At 32.0% G+C, this 21,108-nt stretch overlaps 2 protein-coding genes across 2 annotated transcripts in view; both read right to left on the bottom strand.

The window, feature by feature from the left end:
• Nucleotides 1-21,108, bottom strand: part of Frl (formin-like protein) — a 285,761-nt gene that overhangs the window by 182,816 nt on the left and 81,837 nt on the right. The gene's annotated exons all lie outside the window — the stretch shown is intronic.
• On the bottom strand, nucleotides 6,233-7,585 carry LOC149373746 (uncharacterized). The gene has a single exon (XM_089595743.1). The coding sequence runs from the start codon at nucleotides 7,583-7,585 to the stop codon at nucleotides 6,233-6,235; it is 1,353 nt and encodes a 450-aa protein (XP_089451869.1).

The raw sequence follows: 21,108 nt of genomic DNA, 5'->3' as shown, positions 1-21,108 counted from the left end.
TGCCAGTATAGCAGTCATGTGTTCCACAATATAACCGCGCATTCTACACGGAAAAAAGATAGAGACTGCGTCAAAGGCAAAGACACGAGAGTTCATTTTATATTTTCTAGTGTAAGGCTTCTTTCAATGATTCACAAGCATAGCCAAGTCTCTGTTCAAAACCAATTGTTGATCTTTTTGGGTAAGTAATTTTTCTTTTTTTACAATTAGATACAACTTGCAATAAACTGGTGTGTTTCAAAGTGAGTTTAGGGATTGTTCATAAGGCTTCAATCTACTTTTGATACCGAATATTAATAATACATAAAAACCGATATCTGATTATCAGGTTAATTTAATATCGATTAAATTCATAATGTTTTCAATATTTTTCCCATTATGCCACAAAAACTGTTCTATAAGACCTTAAACACGTTATAGATCGGCATTTCTTCATATGCTGCCTTACACAACACATACTCATTATTGATTTTTACTGTTTTAGCTACCTGCCATGGTCTTGGTTTAATAGCTATTGTGTGGCAAAGTCAACAAAAATGAAAAAATTCTATCTTTTTCGTGAGATTGTCAGTACTTTTGTCGGACTCTGTAGGTAATTAAAAATTTTTTAAACAAGTTAACCCACATAAAATGGTTTCTAATAATCTTGTAATACTTATAGATATCCAAGTTATTATATATCTGGTTAATGTTGTTACCATAATGATCGACGACAACATTATAGAAGGTACTAAGTAAGTATCAAAAAAAGGAAAAGAACGATGATTTAAAAAAAACTAACAATAATTTTGGAAAACTAATAAAAACTTTGGAAAATAGATGAAAAGTAAACAGAAGCAAGTATTAAACTAAAAATCAATGGAACTACAATTGTTTTGGTAAGCAATGGAACGCCGGTTGATGATAGCAAAATTTGGTGGTGCTTGAATAGGAGACGTTGATACTTTTAAAAGATAACAAAAAATGGAGTGTAGTACGAGCTCACAATCAGAGATTCAAATAAGCATCACCACAGAATCTTCTGTTTCAAATCACAATAGTGATACACAGTGCACCCCATGCCTAGCACCAATTCAGATTCCAGCGTCTTCTGAAAATTTCCGTGTGCCGTGGCATTACTTAAAACCACTACGCTAAACATTTTTAATATAAAAGAGAACTTGCATAATGTCAATCTCGAAAAAATTGCGTAGAGAAGTTGTAAATACAACAGTCGCAGAAATAAGAGTGATCAGTAAATACCTTAAAAAGAGTAATTTCAGAAATGCTGCCTTTCAATTTCGAGATCGTATTCTCATGTATTTGAGGATTGTTGGGAAAACGGGGAACGAATTGGCGACAGAATCAGAGTCATGTCACAGAAATTGAAAAATTGAAATAGTAACATGAACAGACCGTACTAACACAATGCTTTGATAAACATAATAACACCAAGTAAAGTCCATGTCAGCAAATAAAAAAAGCTGAATTCTTTCAAAGGCGGTTGTTCAGAACTTCAGCCGACTTCATATTGTGACTGCGAGAATCAAACGACAGCTAAAGAACATCGTCTAAAATTTTTTCGACGTAGCCGTTCCTATTTCATAAGTATCTAATGCACACCCACTTTCAAATGTTAACTGGAAAATTAATCCTGGACTTCGAAATGACACTGCAGTTCGAAACGTTCCGGGAACAAAGTTTGAAAATATAATTAATCATTTTTAAAAAAAGCAAAAATGTTACAGAACAACTAAGAGTAGCATTAGAGACTACCAGCAATAAATATGAGTCGTAAAAAGGATAATTTTCCATAATTATACTCGAACCCAAAATTATCATATATGTGCCTATGCTAGCTTTACTACTACTCCTTCCAACTTCTGGCTTCCGTAACTAAAAAACCAAATCGAAGGCCCCGCTAAAAACGATCCACATTATTTTTTATTATGTAAACAATAACTAAGAATGAAAATACCTGTGAAATATCAACAGGGCGGGTGATTTTCGATCAATTTTTCATTATACGCATAGGATAAAATCAACCAAGTTCGGACTTCTGGCATTCATAACTTGAAATACAGATCAAGGGCCCCACTAAAAATGATACAAATTGTTTATTATTATATACACGATAAATAAAAATTAGAATGTTTAAAAAATCGACAAAGCGGGTGATTTTCGATCGATTTTCCACCACCTAAATAGGGCGGAATCAACCAAGTTTGCACTTCTGGATTTAAAGTTATGAAGGCCAGAAGTCCAAACTTGGATGATTTTGCCCGGTGCGTATATTGGAAAATCGATCGAAAATCACCCGCCCTGTCGACTTTATCCTAATATTTTAATTTTTATTTATTGTTGCTATAATAATAAACAATTAGTATCATTTTTAGCGGGGCCTTTGATCTGCATTTCAAGTTATAAAGGCGAGAAGTTCAAACTTGGTTGAATTCGCCCTATTCAGGTGGTGGAAGATCGAAAAAAAAACCAGCCACTCTGTTGATTTTTTCCGGACATTTTTATTTTTATTTATTGTTGATACAGTAATAACCATTTTGTATTATTTTTCGTGAAGGCCAGAAGTCCAAACTTGGGTGATTTCGACCGATGCGTGTGATTGAAAATCATATGCCCCGTCGATTTTTCCCGGATATTTAGATTTTTATTTATTGTTTATTTGCTGATAAACAATTTGTATTATTTTCAGCAGGTCCTTCGATCTGGAAATCTAGTTATGAAGGCCAGAAGTGCGAACTTGGTTGATTCGCCCTATTCAGGTGGTGAAAAATAAAAAGAAAATCACCTACCCTGTCGATTTTGTACAGATATTTTCATTTTTCTTTACTGTTAATATAATAATAAATAAGTTGTATTATTGTCAGCAGAGCCTTTGATCTGGATTTTGACTTATAAAGGCCTGAAAAGAGAACTTGGACAATTTTGCCCTGTCGGTGCGTATAATAGAAAATCGATGAAAAATCACCCGCCCTGTCGATTATTCCCGAATATTTTCATTTTTCTTTATTGTTAATATATTAATAAGCAATTTGTATCATTTTCGCAGGGCCTTCGATCTGGATATCGAGTTATGAAGGCCAGAAGTGCGAACTTGGTTGATTCGCCCAATTCGGGCGGTGGAAAATCGAAAGAAAATCAACCACCCTGTCAATTTTTCCCGGATATTTTTTTTTTTTTTTATTGTTAATATAACAATAAACAATTTGTATCATTTTCAACAGAGCCTTCGATCTGGATTTCGAATCATAAAGGCCAGAAGGGCGAACTTGGTCAATTCAGCCCTGTGAGTATAATAGAAATTCGATCAAAAATCAGCCGCCCTGCCGATTTTTCCTGGATATTTTCATTTTTGTTTATTGTTAAAATAATAATGAACAATTTGTATCATTTTTTGCGGGGCCTTCGATCTGGATATCTAGTCATGAAGGCCAGAAGTGCGAACTTGTTTGATTTCGCCTTATTCGGGTGGTGGCAAATCGAAAGAAAATCAGTAACCCTGTTGATTTTTTCCCTAAATTTTTATTTAAATTCATTGTTAATATAATAATAAACAATTTGTATCATTTTTAGCGGAGCCTTCGATCTGGATTTTAAGTTATGAAGGCCAGAAGTCCAAACTTGGGTGATTTCGCCCTATGCGTTTCATGGAAAATCAATCGATAATCATCTGCCCCATCGATTTTTTCTGGATATTTTTATATTTGACTATTGTTAATTTAATAATTAACATTTTAAATTATTTTTAGCAGAGCCTTCAATCTGGATTTCTAGTTATGAATGCCAGAAGTCTGAACTTGGTTGTCCTATGCGTATAATGAAAAATTGATCGAAAATCACCCGCCCTGTCGATTTTTTCCAGATATTTTTATTTTTAATTTTTTTTTACATAATAAGAAACTATGTGGGTCATTTTTAGCGGGGCCTTCGATTTGGTTTTTTAGTTAGACAAGCCAGAAGTTGGAAAGAGTAGTAAAGCTCGCATAGTCACATACATGATAATATTGAGTTCGGGTATAATTATGGAAAATTATCCTTCCTACGACTGATATATATCGCTGGTAGTCCCTATTGCTACCCTCAGTTGTTCTGTAACATTTTCGCTTCGTTGAAAAGTGATTAATTATATTTTCAAATTTTTTTCTCGGAACGTTCTAAGCTTTAGTGTCATATTTTGAAACTAGATTGCTCGAAGTATTAATTCAGATAAGGCTTCTTAAAAATAACATAGATTCTTGAACCAAAGAGAAAAAATCATATTTCTTTAAGAGTTGTCTTTTGTATGTGTGTACATCATGATGAAGTCGATTAAAATTTAAAAACATTAAAAAATTGTAAACTCTGTTGTTACTTGTATCACAAAGGCTATCAAAAATCGCTTGCTATTTCAAATTTTTAAACAATAACATAAGTAACAAAATTAATTTTTTCCTCTCGTCGTAAATACCTTATTTACTTGTACCTTACCTCTTGTACACATTAGAGTATGCAGTGATATTTTTAACATTAGAAAGGAACTGACCCTAAAAATTATATAATAGAATATCATTAACCATACTTAGCTGTCTTACAGGTAAAAAAAAAATATGTTTGTGTCAATCAAACATACATCATTATGAGATCTGTGTAATAAAAACACTATTAATATTGTTGTTTTATTTTAGTCGATAGTTCTGAAGGAGTGGATTTATGTACACTAGACTAGACACAGAAACTAGATTAAAAATACGTTTTAAAATATATTACAACAAGTTTTGTGGACGTTGCCTTTTAATAACAAGTATGATCAACAATAGGGGAGGGTGGGGCAGTAGTGGCACTTTAACTTTGAGTAAAGATATTAATTAAATTATAAAAGTTTTCAGACTCAAAAAAAAAAGAAATAAAAAGATAAGATAACGCAGAAACACAATTCAAAGCAAAAAGTTCATATTGAAAATAAGTCTTTTTATTGTTAAATTAATAAAGTAGTCCCTTATAAATGCTCTACGTGCCCTACTGGTAGATAGAGAGTGGCACCCTATCGGGTACGTGTGGCACAGTCATCGTGAAGAATTTTCAAGTGCATTTGTTTGGTATTTATAGGTATGCGGAACGAAAAAAAAAAAAACTTGCACGTTATGTTATTATGGAAAAAAAAACTTTTTTTTTATTAAACATTTGATTTTATATTGTATCGGTTTTTACATAAAGTATTTCTGCACGATTACTAAAATACAATTATCACAGTAAAATACTTTTGTTACACTTATAATAATGTCTTGACTTTTGTAAGAATACTTAAACATATAATAATAATTTGGTTGTGTTTTTATCGAAATAGTAAAATTTCAATTTCCTCGCCATTTACTAGTGGCGAGCTAACTTAAAATCAATGAATCTGGTACTGCTGCTCTTTAGAAAAATTCTAAAAAATTTTTCACTTAGTGACAGATCTGAATAACCACTCGTCAATAACTGTGAAGACTCAGCCATTGGCTATTAATGCTTGTAAGCCTGACTAGTAATAATAGTGGCTTTTCCCTTTTTTCTTCCTGTTTTAGAATTTTTTGGATCATTGGTATTATCTTTACCAATGGTGGTATTCGAAGAAGGATGAATATTCTGTCTTACAGCTCTCTGTGCATCCACAGTTTTCTCACCATCGTTATACAAAAAAAAATTTGGAGCTGTATGAGAAGTAGAGTGTCCAATAAGAGTGTTGTGTGAAGATTGATCACAGTGAATTTGGTGTTGATCGACATATTTATCGATTTCCCCTAGTGATGTCTCATCATTTATTTGTAAGTAAGAACTCTATAAATAATAGAAATTGATGTAGTAAACGTTATTATACTAATGTATTTGAAACAGGAAATTTTACGTACCAATAAACTAATTAGAGGCTTTGCTTGAACGATGTATGAGACAGGAATAGAGATTATTGAGTTTTTATTGAGCATCGGAGTCGGACCACCTTCACTGACTTGTTTAGAGTTACATGTCTGATGCTCAGTTATGTGATTTTCAATGCGAAGAGTGTTTGCCAAGGTGTTTGCTGAACTCGGGATAGCTGTCGAAGACTTTTCCTCTCTGGCTGCTTGGATAGCAGAAGTGTTTTGAGTAGAACGCATCAGATCTTGGACAACCTCTTTAAGTTGAGTGATCCTTGTCTCTGACTCTAAAATTGAATGATGGCAATGTTTTTTACTTGTTATAATATTTATCAGAAATTTAAAAATTTTATAATTATCATTCAATAATTATTAAATGAAGGTATACCAGAAACAGTTAGGGTGCTTGGCCTTAAAAAGATGTCATTTTTTGAAGCAGCAAAATCTGATTCAGAAAACACGTTTGAATTTAAAGGATAGATTCCACATTTTCTAAATGCATTGATGGCGGTATCCATTTTTGCAGATTGAGTAAAAGCTTTTCCAAAGATTGAAAACAAATTTCTTAAGGTAACTCTATTTCCTTGACGCTGAAAAGCCGACACTTCTTTACCAAATTTGGTGTTCAGAGGACCGTTAAAGCCGACATCTAATGGCTGCATTTTGTGCGTACAATGAGGTGGAAAACATAATATTTCCACCCCATTATCTCTTGCTAAGTCAATCACTTCCAGGTTTCTAACATGTGTCACGTGGCCATCGAGCAGGAGTAGAACAGGATTGTCTGGTGTTGCGTGGGAAAATTTGATGAATTTTTTAAACCACCTGGTAAAAATCTCCGTTTGCATATATTCAGATTTATGGAATTCTGCCCAAGCTCCAGGTGGAGCACCATGCAGCAGTTCCAAGTTTTCCTTCACCCGAGGGAATATCAACATCGGTGGCATGAAATTTCCGGATGCAGAGATACATACTTCTGCGGTGACATTCTCGCCTCTTTCACCAGCAGTCAATCCTTCCACTTGCCTTCGCCTTCTTTTTGCGATGATCCTTGGTAATGTTTTAGACACAACGGATACACCTGTCTCATCTACATTATATATTCTGTCGGGTGTAAATTTGTGCTTATCGAAAATTGAAGGGAGTAATTTGAAAAATTCTTCGACAGCTTTCTTGTTTAAGCCATTGGCTCTTGCAGATGATGTATGCTCAGCTTTTCTATGTGAAAGGTCATGCCTGATCATAAAACTGCGAAGCCAATCTTTACCAGTCTCCTGTTTCTTAACGTTAAATTTGTGAGGAATTTTTAACTTTTCAGCAAATTGGAAAGCAATTTGTCTAACTTCTGTTCCATTGAGTCCAAATAATTTTACCTCCATTTCTGCAATATAGTTAGCCAAAGCTTCCTCTTGCTCGTCAGTAAAAATACGAGAAAATTCACCAGCTGCAAAGAAAGTATTTTGATTGAGTCTCTGATATAGAAAACGCCATATAACTATAAATGCAAAATAAATACCGTTGCTTAGATTGTCATCTGTTTGTGAAGGATTTTCCAAATACAGTTTAAGTTTTTTTTGCAGAGTAGATCTAGAAACGCCAAATGCACTCGCAGCACTCTTGCAAGATTTGCCATCGAGCACACTTTGAATGGCCAAGTGCATTTGTCCATTGACCCACGCACTTCTCTTGGACTTTTTCTTATAGTTTCTAACCATTACTTTACACACGCCTAAATACAACTAATTTAAGATGCTTAAAGCTAATTACAGTTAATTAAAGCTAACTAAAACTAATTATTACCTAGGTATTGCACTCATGTACCTACTTAAAGCATCTTTTCTTGTTTGTTTACATACATACAGAATAGGTTAGATACCTATGATCAGTTGATGCTTTGAGTAGCCGCCGTACAGCGCTGACCGTGCTACACCTGCCCTCCGTGAGTGCCACACCTGCCCCATTTTTGAGCAATTTTAGATTGTTTATTACAATTATTATACAAGCTTTAAGATAAAAAAAATTTTGGTGCAGTAAAGTTAAAGACTTTCTCTATCAAATGTACTAATTTTCATTTACCTAGATTATTATTTTCATGTTGCTTCAAGCTAATGAAAAATGAAGTCAAGCTATTCTAATTACTCTAAATTTTAAAACTTTTTATTCAATAAACAAATTTATTTCTTCATATTTAAATTACAGAGGATAGTAGTATAAGCATGTTTTATTAAGTTTTTTAAAAAAGTACACTTGTCAAATGTATTCATACTAATATCATTGGGGGCCACACTAAGCTGCCCTGCTCCGCGCACCCTACCCTCCCCTATGATTAAACAAACAAATACCGTTTTGTGAAATACTGTAGAATGGTCGGTGGAAATTTTTATGTTCTAGTAATTTGAAAATTCAAACAAATTGAAAAAAATTTACAAAATTTTTAATTTATGGTAAATATACATTGGTGGGGCTCCACCTTTAAATGGATCCAAAAGTTTTTTCATTATTGTTACAGAATTATACAATGTGAAAATAAGAAATTTAAGAAGGAGGAAGCGTGCTTTAATGGGTATTGTTGAGTATTACAGAAATGTTTTGCGACTAAATTATATATTGCTCATGTGCGCATGTGCCAGGGCACGAATGGGGGCCGATCTGTGTACATATGCATACTTTACACAGTATTGGCATTATAATCCCCTGGTCGAGCCCTGCATGGCTTATGCACACTTAAGCGAAATGATTTAGTAATCACGATAAATATCTAAAAAATAAAAAAGAGCCTTATTTCTGCATATTTACCAAAATTGTTGCCATTCAAAAGTTTACACGCTTTTTAATTATGATTAAAATATTTTTCATTAAAATTAAATATATTACTATTTATGGTTCAATGAATTGCACATTGTGTAAACAATAAAATTTTTTTTAAACTTGATGTCATTATAAATTAAGGTATACCAAAACTGTAACATTATTTAAATTAAAATAATAGTACATAACACTTATATTATTATTTCATTAATACTATTAGTTATTTAATTATTATACTTCAAAGTTTCAAGTATTATGTCTCAGTAAATGGGTACAAAATACATATTGGAACTTTTGAAAAATATTTCATTAGTATACATACTATATTTTGATTAAATTGATAATTTATTTCGTAATGCTAAGTATAAATTTACTGAGTTTCTTGAAAAAAAAATTTGTTTCGGAAAATCTCAAGTAAGATTTCAGATAATAATTTTTCAGAAGAGTTATAGTCGTATTAACACTGATAAGAATAATTTATTCATCATATTTATATATTATAGACAATGCTACTACTATATTATAGAAAATTTATCCACAGTAACTGCTCAAAATACTGAGGATTCGGTAATGGCAAATATTATCGTTGATTTTATGGAAGAAAGTATGAAAGATCCTGAATTATCTGTACCTATAAATGTAGTAACTGATGCCTTACAGTTTATGAATCGTATTCAAATAATATACCATGATAAATCATGCTCTAACGAACAGAAATACAAAATAATCAGTCTTTTGCCAAGAAACTGGACTTATTCAACGATTAAATATGATTTTGATGTTTCTAGTTCAATGATTAATCATTCCAGAAAAGTAGTAGCAGAAAATGGAATTTTATCTGTTCCGCGTATTAAGTGAGGTACGTAACAAAAAAATATTGTAATTCTTTATTTATACAATCTTGAATACATTTTTTTGTTTACTGCAATTTTTTTGCCATTACTTTATGTGTTAGGATTAAAATAAAAACACAAACGTTATAAATTGTCTGCTATTTAAAAAAAATTTTTGTCTTGTAAAAATATTTTCAAGTATACTGTTTACTTAGTACTATAAAAATTATATTAACCAACACAAAATTATTTAAAGGTTATCAAATAAAAATAATTCTAATAATAAAATTTATCAGTTTATACCCTAGCTATATTATTACTTATTTCATCAATCGAAAATACAATTTTTACAATAGGTAAAGTGACAAATTGATTCTTAATGTCAATCTGGAAAAAGCAAACCTTATGTCTCTGATATTTTCTAATCTATTAAACAAAAGAAAAATGTTCATAGTACGAGTTCGACTATGTACAGAGGTGTAGAAAATTGTCACCCAAACTTCTTAATAATTGTTCACTATCAATTTGGGTCATTCTTTTACAAACCAAACGGATTTTGCTAAAAATTAATTGTCACCTTTCCGATTCAGCTGAAAAATTTTTTCCAGTGTCTATATTCAAAAATAAGACATACATGTGCAAAGAATTTTTTTTTATTGCCAATTTTCGATCTTATAAGTTATAATAAATTTCATAATAGTGGTTGAAAACTCATTTTAAACAATGTTTAACTCCGAATCCTTTAGAGCTACAAAATTTTCACCAATGACACTTTTGTACCTAAAGAGTTGAATTTTAAGAAAAAAAAAATAAAAATAAAAATTCTAAAAAAATTAATATCGTTATTGACAATTTAATTGTTTTAATCTATTTTTAACAACTGCCCTCAAAATGAATCGAGTTTTCATTATTACCATCGTATTCTGCATCAAATTTTACGCAAAAATCATGTTTTTAAAATATGGAGACTTTTCAACTGTTATTATTAAAATATTAATTTATGTGGCACGTAATGGCAAAAAAACTGTTTTTTAAGTATAAAATAATATCTGTACCTCGTATCAAAAAAAGTTGTGAGTAACAGTTATAGATAGTTGAAAGATCTACAACTTTTGTATTTACCATTTGTCAGTATAACCTCAAAATTTTGTATCATCATGCAAAAAAGCGAGAAATCACCATTCTATTATTTATTTAGTGTAAATTTTTATTAAAATTAAGTCATGAGTGATTTGTTTTCCAATCTTATCTTCTGAATGATCAAAAACGGATTTTTATTAAAGAAAAAAAAGGATTATTAAGCACTAGTCAAAAAAATAATAATAATAATGCTTGACGTACCATTAACACGTAAACTGTTTACTGTTCTTCAAATTTTTTTATTGCTACTTTGTTTTTTATTGATTCATTAATTGTCTGACTTCATTAAAAAAATAAATTTGTTATCTCTTTGATTTTGAAAAACTTTAAAATTTCGCGGGGAAGCCTACCTACAGTACAATCCATGATTTAAAGTGTTACCCGCGCTAGTCGCATACATTCCCCGTACTACAAGTTCGTTGGCTTATGGATCAGCTGTGCGTTTATTTTGGTCCGCTACCAAGACATATTTTCACTCGTTGTGATTGTAAAGTTAAATAATTTTTACTTTGTAACAATGCCACGGAATGAGGCACGTAAAATGCATAATACTAGTTACCAATCAGAGAGATGTTTTAATCCTTTGAATCTCAAACATCAAACAACAAACACTTCTGATTTGAGGACAGTGAATGAAAACCAACTTTTGATACTAGACTTGGCAATTTCGTCAGATGCATTACAACAAAAAATTTGTTCTTCTTGCCGCTAGAAGTTACCAAAGTTAAAAAAAGAAGATACAAAAGCGAGTAAAAATAAACTACCAGAATTGGTCCGTACAATATTTTGATTATTACATTAAGTTCAGACATACCTAACTTCTCGTAGAATTTTGTGTCAATGTTTTAGTTTAATTTTGTTTTTAGACGCTACAAAAAGAGGATTCTTCAAGTTGGGAGCAGTGACGGTACATCTGGATTTTCGGGAGATAATCTATTTTTGCAAAGTAAACGAGTGGATTTTTTCAGCAAAGAGTTAAGCTTTCTAGGATCTTCGCCCATCAAAAAACAAAAACTATCATCGAAAAGCTATTTGGAAGAAAAGTCAAAACAAATATCGTCCGTAATTGATAAAAAATTTTTTAATTTGAGCCGACATAATCCAGAAGATCTCGCAGTAGATGACGACGAGTCCTTGATAATAAGTGCTTTGCAAGAAAGTTTCAATACTTCAGCCAACCGCGTTTATAAAATTAAAATTTTCACTATCTTCGAAATAATTCTAAAAAATTGTATGAAATTTTTGTTTGTACGTATCCAACTTTGAAATGTAGTTTCTCAAAGTTTGCTAGCTTAAGGCCGAAATATTGTGTTTTGGCAGGTGCTTCTGGTACTAACTCTGTGTATGTCCTATACATGAAAATGTTAGTTTATTAGTGAGTGGTGCCAATTTTAAATCACTTACTTTCGGTTCTGAGCTGCGTTTGATGAAATATAAGGATTGTTTAGATCGTATAGTATGCAAAAACAAAACGACTGATTGTTATTTAAATTCTTGTAAGAAGTGCCCCGGCGTGGCGAATGTTATTGAGCAACTGGAGGAAATTTTTGAAGAAAAATGTACTGAAAATGTTACCTACAAACAATGGGTCACGGTTGAAAGAACCTCATTGCAGACCCTAATATCTCCAGTTGATGAATTTTTACAGAAGTTAGGTGAAGGTTTGCAAAAACTGTTGATTCATTCATTTTTGGTTAACAATGGCATTTTTTCCCCACTTTACATGGAAAGAGGCCATACGACGGAATGGTCGGGACTGTAAAACGACTAGCTGCCAGAGCAAGTCTTCAGAGAATTAACAATCCCATTCGAATGGTTCAAAAACTTTATGATTGGGCAACAGAATCACTGCCAAATATTACTTGTCGTTATTCTACAAATGATGATTACGAAGAAGAAAGAAAATTAGTATTAGAGACATTTTTGAGAGCAACAACCATTAAGGGAACGCTAAAATATCATAGCATGGTTCTACTATCTTGTCAAGAATTAGAAGCGAGGCTGTTTTCTTTGCACGAAAAAACAAATATTGTGAAAATTTTTAAGTGACATAATTTTGTTATAAAGCTGTAAAAAAAGTTTTACGTGTACATGCAAATTTTGTTCCATCGACAAATAAATATTGAGCAATCATAATGTTTACTTGGTTTTTTATTACACATTTCTATTAATTCCATAAAATATCATTTCTTCAGATATTATTGCTCATGTCCGTTTTACAAGTTAAAAAGTAAACTCAATAGTTGATAAGATGGTGATTTCTCGCTTTTTTGCATGATAATACAAAATTTTGAGGTTATACTGACAAATGGTAAATACAAAAGTTGTAGATCTTTGAATTATCTACAACTTTTGCGTTCAACTTTTTTTGATACGAGGTACAGATATCATTTTATATTAAAAAAACAGTTTTTTTACCATTACGCGCTACATAAAATAATATTTTAACAATAACAATTGAAAAGTCTCCATATTTAAAAAACATGATTTTTACGTAAAATTTGACGCAGAATACGATGGTAATAATAAAAACTCGATTCATTGTGGGAGCAATTTTTAAAAATCGATTAAAACAATTAAATTGTTAATAACAATATTAATATGTAGATAATTTTTTTCCAATTTTTTTTTCTTAAAGTTCAACTCTTTAGGTACAAAAGAGCCATTGGTGAAAATTTTGTAGCTCTAAAGGATTCGGAGTTATACATTGTTTAAAATGAGTCTTCAACCACTATTATGAAATTTATTATAACTTATAAAATCGAAAAGAGGTGATAAAAAAAAATTTCTTTAGACATGTATCTCTTATTTTTGAATATAGAAATTGGAAAAAAATTTTCAGCCGAATCAGAGAGGTGAAGGTCGAAATCCATTCGATTTGTAAAAGAATTACCCATTTATGTGAGCATTGTCTTAAATTAAATGTTTAACAGTTATTTCTATATTATAGAAAGAAGTTTAAGTGAAGGTGTTATTGATATTGTCAAACTACTTTATGTTAGAGACGACGTTTCGTCAATTATGCCAGGTGTTAAAGATACAATAAATTTACGAACATGTGATGTAAAGAAACAGAAAGTTCATAAACAGCTCTTGCTGCTAAATTTAAAAGAAATATACGCATTATTTAAGCAGAAATATCCTAATATTTACATTGGGAAACTTGCATCTTTAAGACCAAAGCAATGCATACTAGCACATAGCTACTAGCAGGTAGCAGCGGAACACATAGCATCTGTGTCTGTCCTTCTGATCAGAATCTGAAACTCATGACAACTGGTGAGTTTGTAAGGTCATTCTAAATCATATTGAGTGCTCAGTACGTTACAAAAGTTAAGAAACTAAAAAGATTAAAAATGTTAAAAGAAATTAAAAAGTATTATTACCTTCTAACTTTTTTTGTTGTATTTACGTTATTCGAGAAACTTTATGATTATTAACAAGTAGTTCTCTTTAGAAAAAAAATAATCAAACGTTTACATTAATCAATTGTCTCCTTTGATTCTATTGAATAATTTGTTTTTTCTAGTAAATATCGCGAAAATTTAATATATTTATCTATTTGTACTCAAACATTCGGAATTGTGAAAAACTTTTATATTATTGTACATGAAACTACTTATAAATCGTAACTAAATAATAAAAAATATTTTCGTAGTTTTTGTAACTGATAATTTCTTTATAGATTCCAAACTGCCACAACTCACCAAAAAAGAGAAGTATTATTTGTCTACGTACAAAGATAGTATGTAAATTTTCATTTGCGACAACCCAAATGAACGGCGTTATTTCACAAATTGCAATAAATGTTCTGGAACAGACAGGTGAAAGAATTTTTTACAAAGAGTTTTTAAAGGGAGAATAGATGAAATTATTTATAAGCAGTGGGTACTGCAGCTAAGAGCTACCCTGGGAACGTTTGTAAAAAATCCAGATGAATTTATACGCTGTTTTTGTGACAAAGTTCAAGAGGTGCTTTTACACGCTTTTATCGTTGCAAAGCAATCAGAATTTAATCGTTTTTTAAAAGAAAAATAAAAACCTAGAGAATTTATGATTCTTATTGATTTTGCAGAAAACTGTGCATTTATAGTTCAAAATGCTGCTCCAGGCTTTCGTTAGAACAACGACCAAGCTACTATTTACAATATAGTCATATATTTCAAATGTGAGAAATTTACAGAGCACAATAGTTTAGTCGTAGTATCTGACTGTTAGCATTATGATGCTATCTCAGTGTATGCTTATCATGAAATCCTAATAAAATATTTAAAAATAAATTTGATAGAGTAGATAAGATTAATTATTCTACTGATAAAGCACCTCAACAGTACAAGGACTTTAAAAATGTTATTAACTTGGCACACCACTATAAAGATTACGAAATCGATGGGGAATGGCATTTTTTTTCAACTGCCCATGACAAAGGTCCATGTGATGGTTTAGGAGCAACAGTAAAGCTCAGTGCAGTGCGTGCTAGCCTTCAGGCAACACAAACAGTTCTGTCAGGTCAAGAGGTTTTTTATTGGTTTCATAATACAGCCAGATTACCAAATATTAATTTCGAGTATTTTGACTTGGTCAATTATAATATGCTAAAAAAAAATTAAGTAAAAGATTTTCTAATAACAATAAAGTCAAAGCTTTACAGCAAAAGCCTTGTCTTATACCCATGGCTAATGGCTGTGTTCTTGCAAAAACTTTCTCAGAATCATCTATTTGTGAAAATTACCGGATTCTGTAAATTTTCCTAAATAAACATTATTATTTTATATTAAATGAAAAAAAGATAGTGAATAACGACAAAAATTGGTGTTAATTATTTTAACAGATGGATTCACATTTTTCTTTTTTAATCTCTTCGTTTATCAAGTTTTCTGAGAGCCCTTGAACTTTCACCGTACATATAATGATAATTATAACAAATTTACGCGTCTAGCATACCAAAAGAGAATAAATATAAATCATTCGTTATGAAAAGGCGTATTTAAGTAAAAAAAAATTTATGAACTCTTTTCTCGAGAACGTTTGCTTTAAGGAAGTTCCCCCATGCAGAGATGCCATCCCAATTTGAAACAGATAATAGTCGGTAGGGATTCCAAATTATAGACTGATTAAGTTGAGTCAGTGCTTACAAGATGACGAGCTAAAGTAGCCGATGGCACGCTGTACTTATCGCCAGTTTCGTTTTCTGACATTCTTAGTCGAAAATCTTGAAAATTTCCAGGAAACAACTAATTTGCTGGGTATGATTTGAAAGGGAGAGTTTTTTTTACAATACTTGTGCGATCTTATATCGGAAACCATTAATTTATCCAAGTTATAGGGTTGTTTTTATAGCGTGTGCATGCTTCGCCATGAGAATACCTGTTAAACAGAGCAACATTATATCAATGATATCTCAAAATTTCGCACGGTAAATGATATAAATGAGGATACCATTAGATTCAGCACACTTTAACAATCAAATTCGTCTGGTCTAGGTTTAGGAAACGTCACGACAGAGCCTTCTAAATAAATAATTCATAAGATCATTAATGCAAATTTGTTTCGAATGAAATGGAATAGTTGAACTATAGAAATTCGAAAATTAAAAAAATTTTTGTGGTTATATTGGGTCCGTCATTTTCAAAGTAAGTGTTAGAAATTTTTTTTTTCTCACGTAGTGGGCATACAATTAATAAATTTTTCCTTTTAATTGTTTTTTTGCACTAGGTAGGATTATCAAGAAAATTTGAAAAGAATTAATTTTAACGTGAAATTTTGCAAGACATGAAAGTCTTCGGCGTAATACCAGGAGATGTTGGGAAAGAGCTTTACAATTAGCTCTTACGCTTTAGATGTTGTAGTTGTTATTCTGTTTAGTCTGACGCTACAACAGCAGGTCAGAGAAAATCACCTTGAGGTATCCAGGCAGTCACGTTTGCTAGAAACTTTAGCCAAGAAAGAGTTTAACTTACCGGTCCTTTTTAGGGCCATCGGACTTCAAACTACTTTTCCTACAAATAAATTACAACTTTAAAAAGTTGACAAAAAACAGCGTTTAGGGCTCACAAGAGTTTTAATGATACCAAAAGTCACAAAAAGATGAATTGAAAGGAAAACTTCAAATGCTTAATATGTATACAATTTAATGCGTTAAGAATAATGTGTGTTTGTGTTTACTGTGGCAATGAACAATAGAGAGGAAGCTTCAGGACTTTATTGCTTTGGTAACAAAGTTGTATGGTTGGGAAAAGCAAATTTTAATTACATATTTTTTGTCGGTTTCAAATATTTACAGTTTTAACAAATAGCCCTTTATATCTTTTGTAACGTGAGAGTGGGCCATTCAACAGATCTATGACGCCAATAATTATTTTATGGCATAAGAAACGCACGGTAGTTTTTAGCATTATTATCTTTTTTTCACTTTTTACAGCTGATTATTTGACAAAATAATCTGCATGGATTCCGAACAAATGTTTTCTTAATGAGAAGATTTTTGTTCTTAGAAGTGTCAGGAATAAATATAAAATGTTCAACTGAAAACGTTCCACATTACGTGTGAATATACTGCGGTGTTCCATTCAGTGAGTCTCGAGCAAAGCCGAGACGGAGGGGGACCTACTAGTGTGTCATATATATAAGTATAGCCAAAACCTGCTATTAACCTCAAGAGATCCGATAACAGTAATAATAAAAATGGCAAACGAGATAAGACCAGAAAAAGGAGGAGAAAATTCTTGTTAAGGTTGCAGAAGGGCAGAGCTTTGCTGAGGTCCTTTAAAGATGTAGTCAGATTTAAGGCTGGAAGCTTAAATCATAGTTAAAAAAGTCACCACGACCAAGAAGGGAGACCTTTATTTATAAGGTTGGAGGAGTTAGGGATAAAATCCAATAACAGACAAACAGGGCATTGAACTCGCGCTAAGAAATATTTTTAGGTGCTTATCGCAAAGTAGAACAGTGACACTAGTATGAGAGAACAAGAAAGGAAAAAATTAGCTCTGGTTAATACTAGACAGGCTAGCTTCTGAGTGAGAAGACGTGTCGAAGTCCTCAGATGCTACAGGTGCCTGGGGTTTAGATACATAGCTAGAAATCGTGACAAGGAGGACCGGTGGAAGCTATGGTTTTTATATGAAAGCTGAAAATACGGCAAGAAAGATTGCAAGGGGAAAATCTGATGCTTTAATTGCATAACAAAAGGAGGCAAACATGGAGCAGATAGCAGCGGTTACCTAGTAATTAGGAAGACACTAGAGGAGACCAAAAATTAAGTTTTCTACAAGGCACAGACAAAGCCTTGGAGAACAAAAGCAGGATACCTGTTGCAGAACCTAGCTGCGTTAACTTATTCAAGTCATCAGGAAGGGGAAGCAACGGGAATCAATATAACTGCATAATAGAAAATGACCAGACGAATGAAAGAGAAGATAACACCACCAGGTATAACAGTAATAATACTAAAAAAACGTGTATGTAAGATAAAGTTTATTAGAATAAAATTTATTGTGACCATACGAGATAAAATATCTAAAAACAAATGTAACAGACAAGTTATCGACTGCCAAAATTTGGTATGAGTTTTCAAAAAAATAGTGTGGAGAGAGAGCGGTCAAAATAAAAACACAAATGTTTGAACAAAAGAAAGCTATTAGTAGTTCACAAAACATAAATAATAAAGCACAAATATAAGTACGCACGCACACACAAACACATAGATAAGATCTATCATGAATATTGACTTCACGGCCTTAGACGTGTAGCGTGTGAACAATGGGGCCAGCTGAGTAAACAACCTAAAAAGTGGTAAGCAGTTTGAGCTGAGTTCTCTTCGTTAAATCTCTGAATTCACAGCTCACACGAGTCTGCTCCCTTGACTGATAGTGTGATCGAATTAGCTGAAATTTCGGTACTTTTTTATGAAATTCAGACTAGCCCGAAAAAAATTTGTTGTAGAGAGTTTAACGATGCCAATCGACTGTAACAAAATCGAACAAAAACATTTTTCGCTAAGGCTTCAAAAAAATGGCAAAAATGGTCAAACACGATTTTTAGCGTCACAAACAAACAATTAGACGTAAAAAAAAAAAAAAATTAAAGTATTACTGGCAAGAAAAAAGAACAAAATAAGCTCTGGCTGGTTCCAGTTGGTTTATTGGTTTTCCCGTAAAATACAAAAAACCTCGTTTTATGAGCCAATATTCCAAAATTGATAACTCTCTTTTGCATCAACATTAAGGGCTGAAATTCGGCAGAATTATATCTTTAGTAATCTTCAATAACCACACTAAACTTCAGCAAGATCAGATGGATAGTTTTTGCCAACAGCAGCTAAATGCAAAAAAAAGTACCTCGGAAAAATGGCCTCAAAAAGTTGTTTACAAAGTTACATACAATTTTTTGCGGGATTGTATACTTTTTTTAAGCTCCACGAAGATTTTTTTAGAAGCCTTAGCAGAAAATATTTTTTGTCCAATTTTATTAAAATCGATTGGTATTGTTTAACTTTCTACGACTTATTTTTTTTGAGCTAGTCTGAATTTCACGAAAAATTACCGACATTTCAGCTAATTCGATCACACTATTCGTCAAGGGAGCAGACGCGTGAGAGGTGTTAGTTTAAAAATTTAACGGAGAGAGCCCAGCTCAAACTGCTTACAACTATTTAGATTGTTTACTCAGTCGGGCTGATCGTTTACATGCTACACGTCCAAAGACGCAGTCAATATCCATGATGCCCCTTATCTGTGTGTTTATGTATACGTGCGTATTTGTATTTGTGTTTTATTATTTATACTTTGTGAATTACTAATTATTTTTTTGTATAAGCATTTGTGTTTTTATTTTCACGTCTCTCTCTCTCTACAGTATTTTTTCGAAAACTTCGACGAAATGTGTAGATTTGAATATTGGCTCGAAACACAAGGTTGCTTGCTTTATACGGGAAAATCGCTAGAGCATTGGGATCAATTAAAGCTTATTTTGTTTATCTACTTGCCAATAATACTTTTATAGATATATTTTTTTAATGGCTTCCGACGATAAAAACCGTGTTTTACCATTTCTGCTATTTTTTTTTTTTAGTCATGGCAAAAAATATTTTTTATTCGATTTTACGACAGTTAATTGGCGTTGTTTCATTCCACCCAACATATTTTTTTCGAGCTAGATGAGTTTTCATTCCGAAAACTTAATTCGATCCCACTATAAGTAAAAATAAATGTCATTTACCTTAAGATCGCTGGTATTTATTCCTTCCACACCCACAAGCTCTGCTATTTCAACATAACACATCTAAAATTCTGTGTACGAGTTATAAATGTATAATTTTATGCGCAAAAATTATAATATTTGATAATATCTTATCAACTCTTATTGTCTTACATTTTAAAATTTACAAAATGTTTCTTTAGACCAGGAAAAGAAGCATTCTGACCCAAAAAGTGCAGAAGTTAGTTTGCCGCCTGCTTAGAAAGCTTTTTGTATTGAGTATTAATGATGAATTGTTTTGGATAACTAAATTTATTTTAATAATTGTTATTTAGCCCAACAACGAAATGGAAAAGTATTTTTCTAATCGTAGAATTTTCCTGTTGGATTTATTAAAAAATACCTTTGATACAAAATGTAGGTATTTAAAAGACCGACAAAATGAGCTATGGTGGTTAACAATCGGATAATTGGCTTAGTTGCAAAATGCAAATAACCGTTACAATAGTGGATTTTTGAATTTGTTTAAAACTAATAAACAATCAATTTGAAACGTCTGAAAATGCAAAGAAATCAAAGCTCTTGTATGGCACTACAACACGTCTAAACCTGGATGTTGTACATTTAACCATTTTCACCCAACTGCAATTGTTTATAAGAAAAGTGGTTTTGTAAAAATTAATTTCTTCATCTAGACGGCATCTTACAGTGCCCAACGGGAGCTCATTTTGTTTGCAAAGAGTTGTAAGAAACATCTCTTACTGAGTTAATTCAATTTTAAGTGTAATCTCTACCAGACTCTTTCCCTTAAAAAAGGTTCAGTTTTTCCTAAATTCTTTTTTAAAAAAAGGAAGCCCTATAGCCCCCAGAAGCCGAGATAATTTTTTTTTTTTTAAATTCAGCTTGACTGTCTCAACCAAGGTTCGGGGAAACCTCCTCCTTCGAAGCTGTTTGCGCGTGGCTGACGTGGAATCTAGTATCACGCGCTTAAAACCGCTCGCGGTCAAAAAATTATCGATGTCTCGATTTTCCTGGGTTGTAGAACGACTTTTTTTTAAACCTGGGTAGCTTAAAAAATATTACTTTCTGTGCATGTTATTTTTATTTTAAAGGTCACTCACCGACACTAATAAGCCTCTTTTAATTAACCATTTTCAATACAACATAAGTGCATAGTTCTATGATATACCAACCGTCTGCCTTGAATCACCAGTTATCTTCTTTACTAACGCCCAAAAATTAATCGTTGAAAAATTTGA

The sequence above is a fragment of the Copidosoma floridanum genome, unplaced genomic scaffold (genome assembly GCF_036245765.1).
Source record: "Copidosoma floridanum isolate Cflo_tuat_1 unplaced genomic scaffold, Cflo_Japanese_pri ptg000027l, whole genome shotgun sequence".
Lineage (NCBI taxonomy): Eukaryota > Metazoa > Arthropoda > Insecta > Hymenoptera > Encyrtidae > Copidosoma > Copidosoma floridanum.
Note: the sequence above shows the minus strand (reverse complement) of the source record. Positions and strands in the feature narration are given on the sequence as shown.